This window comes from Ascidiella aspersa, chromosome 3, assembly GCF_963924565.1.
Source record: "Ascidiella aspersa chromosome 3, kaAscAspe10.2, whole genome shotgun sequence".
Lineage (NCBI taxonomy): Eukaryota > Metazoa > Chordata > Ascidiacea > Phlebobranchia > Ascidiidae > Ascidiella > Ascidiella aspersa.
In genome coordinates, this window is record NC_139449.1 from 8,339,200 (window position 1) to 8,350,528 (window position 11,329).

The following is an 11,329-nucleotide window of genomic DNA, read 5'->3' on the forward strand; positions in this document are numbered from 1 at the left end:
GGCTTCTATCGGTATCGGTAAATGTAGGCCGATACTTTGGCAGATATTTTAGTACAAGAATATGATAACTTTTCTTCAACAAACAATATACCAATTTTTCGATCCAAAAAATTTGGGTTTTAGCATCACGCCAAGTTAATATGCAAAATAATAATAATTAGTAAAGGCATACAGACTACAACGTTGTTTAGATTTTATTTTTAATAATTTAAATTTTGAACTTTTCCCGGGTATATAAAAAATCGGTATTGCTATCGGGTATCTATTTTTTTTTTTTTTTTTTTTAAATGGGGTATCGGTCCAAAAATGTGATGTCGGTCGATCCCTAGTTTTAACACTATGGCAGGGGTTTTCAAACTGGGGTCCGCGGACCCCTTGAGGGTCCAGGAACTAGCTTTAAGGCCTAATTGAAATATTAGTGTACATTTAAAAAGTTTCAATTTTAAAGTGTTTTTTTTTTTTTTCAAAGCAAACACTTTAATTAACAATAAAACGGATTTGCACTGTATGCATTTAGACTCCATTTCACTATCACATTTTTGGACAAAAATAAGCAGATTTATTAAGTTTATTTGTATTGTGACGTCAATTTATGACGTCATTTTTGAATTTTTTTTCCTACTGTGGTCCACGCAAGGTAAAAAAAAAAATTTAGGTGTCCGCGGTAAAAAAAGTTTAAGAACCCCTGCTATATGGGAACTATTACCGATCAGTTGAGGTCTATTGAAACCTGATTTTTTTGGCAGCTGAAAATACATTATCGTGACTAAACTGGACAATGGATCATATACAAACCACAGAAGGTTTACTTTTTGACAACAATAACACCAAACAAATATCGGCGGATGGAAATGAAATAACCGACAGGGAAGATATAAAACCAGCCATACCCTGGAAATCGAAGAAATTGTTGATTGTGATTTCATCGTCATATATGATGTTGGCCTGCGTCGTTTTCATGCCGAACTTTATCTATCTCACTCCAAAGCATATCTGCGCAGTTGTCAATCAAACGGTAGGTGAACTTTAAGTCAACTGTCTGTTAGGCGATTTACTTTTGTAACAGTCTATCAGGCCATCAGGGGTGTTTACCGTGTAGTCTGATTCCGCGGCCAAAATACGACACGCAAAGCAAAAATACATGGCACGCGGCATGGTCTAGTTTTATGCTTACTACAGTTATAACATTTCGAGTACTTTTGTGCGCTTAAATTAGACTCATGCTAGTACTTTTGTGGATTTAAATAAATCACTTTAATCCAAAATTTTGTTTTTCAAGCTTCATCCGCAATTCTACACTGGGAATAAGGGCACTAATTTCGCTGTTTTATAGTTCGATTCTTTAAGCAACTTTTCAACCGATGTCATCCACCAGTGCCACGAGCAACAATCGAACCAAAGTGTACATCAGAGCGCCTCCGTTAAGCGATGTAACAATGGCTGGGTCTATGACGTCACATTCGGTGAAACGGTCGCTTCGGAGGTAAAAAAACATTACCGAATTGGAAAGAAAACACATGTTATTTGAAGGGTATTAAGCAGGATTGCAATGACTGAAGGTAATGACTTGACTTAGGAGCATTGAAGTCACTGTTACATATAGCTTGACTTGACTAAAGTGTTTTGACAAAAATTACTTAAGTCGTTTTAAGTCATTTTGTCAATTTAGGTTAAAATAGGTTTTCTGTTAATTTTATTTAATTGGGGTATTTATCTAAACTGTTGCACGTAAAACAATATGCTTGTGTACATTATGTATTTATTTATTATAGCCGGACGAGTTAACAATGTGTATAGTTTAACGTTTTGTTTTATGCCAATGACTTGACGTGAAGATGACTTGCTCTCGTAATGAGTTGACTGGGGCTAGACTTGAGCAACTGATGACTTGGACTGGGAGTTCACTTGGTATTTGTTCTAATGACTTGACTTGAAATGATGTTGTTTTTTAAATGACTTGACTAGATCTTTTCAAATGTCTGGTTTACCACCTTGGTATTACGAAATCGGAATCAGTTGGTTTTCATATATTATAAACCAGTCTATTTAACCAGTTTAAAATTCATCACATTTCATATGCTACAAACAACAATGCATCTAGTGCGAGCGATCTTTAAACAGATGTTGCGATTTCAGTTCAATTTGGTGTGTGATTCAGCGTGGAAGCGACCGACCCTACAATGTTTCTTTATGATCGGCATAATGATTGGAAGTTGCCTTGGACCGCTTTCTGACAGGTAGCCGTGTATAGGCTTGGTATTGCGCATTTGACTTTAGGTCAATTTCGTTGTAGCGTATTTTAATATTAATTTTGGGTGCATTAATTAACTTAGATTAGTGATTTTCGAAACATTAGTGTTCCGTGAGAAATTTATTAATTTTACAAATCAATTAGAATCAGACTTGACTTATGCAACTTATTATTTTGACTGGTGCTGTATAGTTATTACTTGGTAAAAACGAATTGACTATATGCAAATGTATTTCACATATGTCCAACAGACTTGTTTCGAAAAGTGATGCATGTCACTATAAATATTTTAGTTTCAATTATTCGTTTTAGATTTGGGCGACGGCCTTTAATGCTTATATCGATAGCCTTTGGCGGCGCCAGCCTTGTAGTCGTCTCTTTGGCACCAAGTTACTATTTCTTTTTGGTCACCATCGCATTGAACGGAGTGTCGCACCCGGTTGCAGTCTCGACAATTTTTGTCAGAGGTAAAAAGCTGTATTCCTGTAAATGAAACCTTTGCTAGTTTTGACTGCAATTTGTGACCTATCTCATAGCTTGTTTATTGGCCTAATTAGAGATCAACTACCGGCATATGAATTTTCTAAAGGATTAGTGATTTTTAGTGCAATGGTTGTTAAAAAGTATTTGTCCAACATGTGGCGTATGTTGCGTACAGCGTATATATTGTTTCTTGTTTGTGACGTAATATCAATTAGATTAATGCTTCCCAAGATTCTTAGTTCGCGGCCCACTTTTAATGCCAGTTATATTGTGCGACCCACAGTTAGATATGACCAAACGAATGAATGAAAAACAAATTAATGAGAAAAGGACAATTCATAAACATGCAATTTACTATTAATGCGTAACTTGAGCTTACATACTGGTTGGCTCCGTATTTGTTACATCGTTGCATAAATGATACGTATTTATAATGCAATAATTTTCCGAACATTCAGAAATGCTTCGCGACCCACCTGGAATAGCTTTGCGACCCACCAATGGGTCGCAACCCACTGACTGGGAAGCACTGAATCAGGTGACAATTCCTGGCATTACATTTTTGAAAACATTGTGTTGAGCTTAAACACCGTTTAGTATTCCTACAATCGTTTTGACATCCTACCGTCAACCTTTAACTCACAAGAGTGGACGGTTTGCTATAGTTCCGGTGCCAACACGATGTAATAATATAGGTATAAAACTCTTCTTTGTAACACTTTACCTGTCCACAGCTCAAGAGGAAATGCCCGAACAGCAAAGGTCACTTGCCGCCCTCATTACAAACCTTTCTTTCGGTTGCGGCTACCTCGTCCTCACCTTGGTGGCAAATTTCGTGCGTGACTGGCGATGGCTCGTTCGTATCTTTGGTATTGTCACTCTGGTCAACCTTCCTTTGCTATGGTAAGCTACCCTGTATTTAAACTCATAGTAGCTATTTCACTGTCCTGACCTAGAGAGTGCCATATAGGATAACGGTTTAGTGTAAGGGTAACAGGGCAGGTAATTGTATAGGATGCCCTTGTTTTTGCTACTCTAAATGGGTAAGCTGTTTCTGAATTAATAGCATTGTTGTAAACAAGTCATTTTGATATGACTTAAGTCCAAATCAAGTCATTTGTCCCAAAGACAAGTCAAGTCAAGTCAGGTCATTTTAAAACAGCGACTTAGGTGCGCTACAGTCAAGTCATTGCTTAAGTCATTACAACACCAGGCATTAGCCACTCGCCGAATCGTCATTCAAAGCAACACTAATACACATATTTATAAATAACAGTACAATACTAATTAATTATCATATTAAGCTACTCAAAAGATTGTTTTTGTTTTTACAATAACTTCGATAAACTTAACACCAAATTAAAATCTGTCTCTGGTTTTGATAGTTTCTTTCGTCTACTTGAAAAATGTAAAGGGTTGTGAATGAGCTTACGTTTTTGCTTCTTTACTCGCGTGTTAGGAATATACCAGGGGCAGTTTTCTTGTGTCTCCTGAGATTGGCGGTTAATGCCCGATTGTATCTATAACTAACAAAAACTTTATTTGTTGATTACCCACCATTTTGCCTAAAGTTGCGACAAAGAAGAACATTTTGTTTGTTTTGTGTGCAACCTAAAATTTATTTTTGAACGTATTGCCAATTTTTTTCACCGCCCGCGAATCTCAATTACATTTACACAATATCTTACAAAATTTTAACTTGGTGAGGTGATCTGAAAAAAAAATGCCACGGCCCGCCCTAAACAAAATTCCCAGTACCGCACCTGCCGTTTGATATTATTATATTTCCGGTGTTGAAAAACAATTAGCGACGCAAGCGTATACTAACAGATAGTTTCAAATATGTGAATGTGTCTAACTTACCATAACATAACTTTTTGGATTTCTGTTCGTTTTTCTTATAACAGGCAGACAGAAGAATCGCCAAAATGGAGATCGCAGATGATGAAACGAATTACTAAAGTGGAAGATGAAGACGTCATCAGTGAAATGAATAACACAACTACAGAGGTGTAGTTCAGTGGTTCCCAACCTTTTGTTCTCGCTACAAGATCTTAATATCCATGATATAATATATATCGCAGTATTTTTTATGTATGTTTAGTACAATCTCGCTTCTCTCAGTTATACAAGTGTAAAACATGTTATTGCGGAAGATTTAAAGGATTCAAACTATTGTTTTATAGAGTTTTGTGTCACAAACAAGATCTTCGCCGTTTGAATGGCGACTGTTAATCTCTTAAGAATTGTTATTTTATATTGTTTACTTTTATACGTGACAAAGTATAGTGTACGGCGACCCATGAAACCTCTTGTAACCCCAGGTTGGAAACCACTGGATTAGGTTAATCTGATAGGATCTGATGAGAAAAAATATTTTAAATTTAAATCCCACTGGTTTGCCCACGGCCGTAAAGCCTCTTAAATTTACCATTTGCTTAGAATCATTTGCTACTGTGTTGCGCGTTAAATGTTTCGCAAAGTACTGTAAATGCCAGTGTATGTAACCTTGTTTAAACGTGACAAATATTCGGTTATAAAACTTTGTGGCGCTTGGAAGGTTCACTAACCGTACCAGTTACTAAGGTCTGATTATGTTAACAGAAGTCTGACTGTAATCATGATCAAGAATCCAAGCACAGCTCAAGAATATTGTTCACCAACAAAGTTTTGAGAAACCGGCTGTTCATGTTGTGCATATTGTGGTAAGCGCGAAACCCTTTATTTTTATTTGGCTTTCTTTTATTTTCAAACGCTTTTTCCTTTTACGCTTTCAAATGCGGAACCAGGTTTAAAATGGCTCGCATGACATATATACGATGGACTAACCGTCCAAATAATTTTAATATTAAGAACCATAAATACACACCACACTCCCCAGACATGTAAAGATAAACGGGTGCTTAAATATAGTCAATTAAAACATTGCTTTTCACTGCGCAGGATATGAGAGTCGTTATTTTCGGGTTAAAAATCCGAAAATGCATTTAGGTCGTTGGAATTTGCTTTAGTTTTCAAGGTATTGTAATTTTTTTTAATTTTTTGCCTTCGAATACATAAAATTCGCCTTGTAAATCTTGGAAGTTGGTTCTAAAATTACCTCCTGGTTGGAGGTTTATGCATTTCCAAATATATATTTTTTTCGTTCAGAAGCAGGACGCACTTTAAACTTCGTTTTGGTTTGTCAATGAAAAAACGCGACTTTTAGGATGTTATTGGGGTACACTAGTGGTTCTCAATCGGGGTGCCGCGGCACCCTGGGGTGCCATTTATAATCCTCAAATATAAATAACTGAGATTTTTTAAGAATCTGATTTTTGCTCAACTCTTACAAATTTTGGTGTAAGATTAGAGTGGAATAAATCCAATTATTCCTACGTTGTGTAGAGTTGATGTGTATTGCTCTAGCTCCGTTTGTTGTGACATTCTAGTGATTTATTTACGGAAAAAATCTTTTAGGGTGACGCAATTCATTTATTATTTCTTAGTATTGCCGGAAACCATAAAGGTTAAGAACCACAGGGTGAGGGGTACATCCACAGCTGTGGGGGGTGTAACAGCTTTTCCGAAATCATTTTTCACCTTTTCTATTTTTCAGGAATGTGACCTTCTTTGCTTTCTACACCATCTCACTCAACAGTGCCAATCTTGGTGGCGACGTTTACGTGAATTGCGTTCTCGGGGCCCTGGTTGACATGGCTTCGTACGCTTCTATGTATCCCTTGCTCGAAAAGCTTGGAAGAAGAAACTCACTTGCTTTGTGGTTGTTCTTTGGTGCCGTGTTCTGCCTACTAACGCCCTTGCTTAAAAACAGTGAGAAACTTTACAGCACGGGTTCCCAACCTGGGGGACATGAGTCTTTTTGAGAAAGCCATGACAAAATTAAAAAAATATGCAATTAAGACATTGACAGGGCAAAACAAGCTCAACCATCACATTAACTGAGTACTTAATTATTGTACTATCATGTTTGTGTGTTGTATTTATATTTTTTATTAATCAAACTAATCAAACTACAGTATAAACTGTTTTTTTTTTAATTAAAACTACGTTTCTTAATTGTTTTAAAAGGTTGAAAAAACTAGGTGGGGTGCATTGGTTTCTTTCTCAAAAGGGGGCCATGGTGTAACAAAGGTTGAAGATGCTTGAAAGGCACGCCTTGATTAATTTGTTGCGTAGTGACGAGCCATATTTTAGGGTAAATTGGAGTAGCATTTGTTATTTTATTTCAGAAGCATTGTTCCACAAATGCCTGGTGTGCCGCGTATAACCAGGTTTATCTTACTATTTGGTTACCTTTTTAACGGTGCTGTATCATAGTCAGCAGATTTCGCCTGAAATAATCTGCATAAAGGCATGTAGTTTGATCTTTTCCGAGATTGCGAAGAAACCATAAACTTGCTTAAACATTTAAACCCTCTTTTATGTTACGTTCCAATGAAAGTGATGGCCATGGTAAACTTTATTTGGACTACGATGTACTACTAGGTTATTAGCGCGGCCATAAACAAATGTTTTTCAACATGAATGCCAAAGCAGTAGCCCAAAAGTGTGTCTATACTCTCTAACGATTTAACACTTGTAAAACCAGGCATATTTTTTTGCTTTGCATTGATTACACTGCTTAACTTCATATAATGTAGTTGGTGCTCCTAAAGAAATTTTAAAAAGCTAAAAAAAAAAAGTGAGAGGGGGCTTGGCAAAACTATATGTATTTGTTAGATGTTTTTCTTAAATAGAATCTTAAGTATACTGTAGCCATCCTTGCGTGTGGGCCTGATGTCTATGACATTGTTGTGTATGACACAGGTTCTTTAACCGCGCGTCGTAACCGCCTGATGCATTGTTACAATTTTCCAAACGCGTCACATATTGATTTCATTTCGTATCTAAACTCGATTGCGTTCAATAAGTGACATTATGTTCTTAGTGTAATATTTCCGAACAGTAGAAAGACAATCGATCGGATATTTTCACACATTACTAAAAACAACCAAGTTATCAGGGATTTTATCAAAAAATATATTATAAATATTAGTTTTCACAATTACGAATATCCATATTCAGCAATCAAACTTGTAACAAAAATTGTATTAATGAAATATTGTTTTTAGTATTTATCCAATTAATATTCAGTTACATTTGGCCGTCAATGTCAGATGTGCAGCGGCCGAGTGTCGGCTCTTTAAGGAGTAGACTCGTAGGTTTTACCCAACTTGCACGCTTACTTTTAAAGACCGAATATGACTTTGATCGATATCTTCTTTATTGACGTATATATTACAACGGTAACTTTAGAGCTACTCGCATCCCTTTGGTGCTTAATCTTGAGTTTATTGTTTTCCGATTGCTCAATATGGTGTTGACATGACTAATGTTAATGACCCCTTGCCATGACTTATAAGGTAATAATCTGCGCACTAAAAGTCCATATTTTTTAAATAACTCGACTTGCACTTAAATCTTTCTGGTCAAATGTCTAATTCCGTAATTTCGACAAACTGTTTTTATTGAATATTTATTTAAAAAATGTTTTTTATTAAATTTGTGATTGTTAAACATAACAGTTCTGCTCCCTTGTTTAACTTGTTTTCCTTTGCTTTGTGTATTATTTGTCTACTTGGAATGTCTTTTTTAAGAATTAATTTGTATGCAAACGACGGCTGTAGCACTTTTGTGCAGCCTATAACATTTCCTGATGTGGATAGGAATTATTTCCAAGGGGACACTTTCACAGCACACACAAAAACACAGAGTAGATCCATTTGAAAGCTCTCATTAAGGCCTCAAATCAGTGCGTTATTGTTCTAAAATAAACCTCGCTTTAAATAGGTTGTGTCTAAATCGCACAGTGGTGGAATTTTCAATTTTAAACATTTTTTAAGCAATATGGCCAACAATTTGATGGTGTCAATTGTAATTACATACAACCAAGTCTAAATCCTACTCACATACTAGCGTAGGTGTTACATAATAAGTTTTATTTAATGTTTCAAGTAAGCGAGCCTGCCGGTGTTGCTTGTGCACTGCTGGGCAAGTTCTCTGCCACTACGTCAATGAGCGTGGTCATTTTGTACACCGGTGAACTTTTTCCAACTCTTCAAAGAAGCACAGCGATGGGAATCGCATCAATGTCCGCCAGAGTCGGAAGCGCTCTCTCGCCCTTCCTAATTTTTGCAGGTAGTTGGGGACAGACTTTAATGACATAACAGCTTGTCGTATAGTATAGCTTACGAAAAGCGTATTCGATTGAATAAACTTTTGTCTATAGCTGTATTTAGTGAACAATTTTTCAATCTAAAAAATAAAACAAGATTGGGAATACAACAAGTGTCTAACTGGTACACTTGACTCCCCTTATAAAAGTGTTGGTTTACCATGTATCTACTTCGTTATAAGTATTGTTCACATATGTTTAAACGAATAATTGTATAGAAATGTTCATAACAATTGTCAGTCTTCCAGAATCTTCTAAAACATGGTTGTTACTATGTACTTAGGCGAAGTGATCAACCTATCGATTCCCTTTTATGTGATGGGTGTCCTGTCGATATTAGCTTCTCTGATGTCACTCACTCTTCCCGAAACTTCTAAAGTCCGTTTGCCAGATACATTGACGGAAGCAGTTGCACTCAATGAGTATAGGTAAGAGCAAAGACGCCCAACTAGACAAAATTAAATACGAAAAAAGGGAAATTGAGATAAGTTACAGCGCAAGGGGTCGCTTATGTTTCAACGCAAGGCAAAGCACCTGAGTTATTTTTACAATCCAAACAATCAAATGATGTAGTTCAACATCAACAATGCTAATACTAAATGACTATGAATCATGATGTCAATGTGGTGTTTATGTTTACCTTTATTTTGAGACTCCCAAAACACCAATCAGGGAATTTTCGTTTATTACATTTCGCTGTAATTGCTGTACATGAATTGGGAAATATTGGTAGCCTATGCAGTTGTATGAGACAAAATATGACAAGCATTTGATACCGACAGGCATTTGTACAAACGACGTATATTTTGGTTGAACTTTCGGTCACAAATAATCATAAGAAAAGGCGTATTTTACATCACAGGTACAACATCAAGCTGAGGAGAGCGTTTTTCAAAAAAAGAAAGGACGTGGACAACCGTACTATATCTAACGTCACTTAATCAAATGAACAAACTGTCTCAACTTTTTAAAAACCGTTTTTGTTTTTTATTTGAAAACTCTCATAGCTTCGCCTTAAAATTACATAGTTCAACAAATATACAGCACAGACAAAAAGTATTTTTAACCTAAGTTATTAAACAGAGCAATACAGTTTTTTATGTAGCCTACATACTGTAGAAAGATGAAAAAACAGGGCAGTGACAATCAAACTCGCCGTTGATATGCCTTGTAATTTGTTTATTAGTTTAAAAAAAAGAACCTTTACACACTACCCATCAGTTAGCTGACATGTTATGGTATTTAACTGTTGCTTTAAAATTTATTAATGGTGTTTTTCAGTTTCAGTTCTTTGCTATTTTTGTTTTTGGATTTGTGATTTACCGCACGCTAAAAATAAGAATCATTGATATAGGGAAGTATATACTTCTTAACTATATATCTGTTGCCCATAATAAGCGTTTTTATCTAGGCTCGTTACATCATAGTTAGTGACGTCACGTGTACTCACGATAGTAGGCGAGCAACCCTGCAGTCCTGTATAATCTTCCCCACTTGATGAGTTCACCGTCCAAGGTCAAATATTCGACTACCCACAGCATTATTTCTCTCTTTTATATTCTCTTGTTTTAAGCTGCTACTTAACTTTGGGGTTTTGACTGCACTACCTGTACGAAGTGGTTGATGCCATTCAATGAAACATGCAGACACTTATGTGTATTACCAACTGAGATTTAGCCCTTCTGAAGCTGCTTTTTGACCAACGATTGCGGCTTACATATCATGAGTACACCGAAAGCCATTGTATATGATGCTAATACTGAATTTCCGCGGTTTGGTTATCCTCTATGCAGCGTTGTAATGACTTAAGTCAATGACTTGACTTAAGTGACTGTTTTAAATGATTTGACTGGACTTAAGTCATTTGGAAAAAATGACTTGACTTGACTTAAGTCTTTCGGACAAATGACTTGACTTGACTTAAGTTTTTTGAACAAATGACTTGGGTTGAAATAAAGCATTTCTTCAAGTACCGGTATGTTTTTTTATGAAATTGAGCTATTCGTCCAATTTTTGCACGAAAAACAAATTGCTTGCTATAGGTTCCGTTTTCCTTATTTTTTAGTTCAGTTATTGATAATAATCATGCGAGTTTAAAAATTCTAATAGTTTAACGTTTTAATTTTATGGCAAGGACATAACTTGAAGTTGACTTGCTCTATTTATGACTTGACTGGGACTTGACTTGAGCAACTGATGACTTGGAATAGGACTTGACTTGTTATTTATTCAAAAAGACTTGGCTTGGACTTAAGTTATTTTACAAATAACTTGACTGGGACTGAAGTCATTTCAAAATGACTTGTTTACAACACTGCCTCTATGTCTGAGTTCCGTTTATCGATCCTACGACGACTTCTGAAGGGTTGGATCACAAT

General features: G+C 36.0%; 1 protein-coding gene across 1 annotated transcript; it reads left to right on the forward strand.

Moving 5' to 3' along the window:
- The first annotated feature begins 778 nt into the window (after positions 1-778).
- LOC146159029 (solute carrier family 22 member 4-like) lies at positions 779-9,892 on the forward strand. The gene is made up of 11 exons (XM_083384832.1): positions 779-1,015; positions 1,334-1,483; positions 2,137-2,237; positions 2,564-2,718; positions 3,469-3,637; positions 4,642-4,744; positions 5,339-5,439; positions 6,333-6,547; positions 8,732-8,914; positions 9,235-9,379; positions 9,814-9,892. Exons 1-11 carry the CDS (start codon positions 779-781, stop codon positions 9,890-9,892), a joined length of 1,638 nt encoding a protein of 545 aa, XP_083240958.1.
- The last annotated feature ends 1,437 nt before the right edge of the window (positions 9,893-11,329 follow it).

What these genes read in the sequence shown, in the direction of transcription:
- LOC146159029 (XM_083384832.1), top strand. Translation starts at nt 779, where the DNA reads ATGGATCATATACAAACCACAGAAGGTTTACTTTTTGACAACAATAAC. An exon ending in CTCGACAATTTTTGTCAGAG is followed by an intron (nt 2,719 to 3,468) that starts GTAAAAAGCTGT and finishes ACCTGTCCACAG; the next exon opens with CTCAAGAGGAAATGCCCGAA. An exon ending in TGAATAACACAACTACAGAG is followed by an intron (nt 4,745 to 5,338) that starts GTGTAGTTCAGT and finishes TTATGTTAACAG; the next exon opens with AAGTCTGACTGTAATCATGA.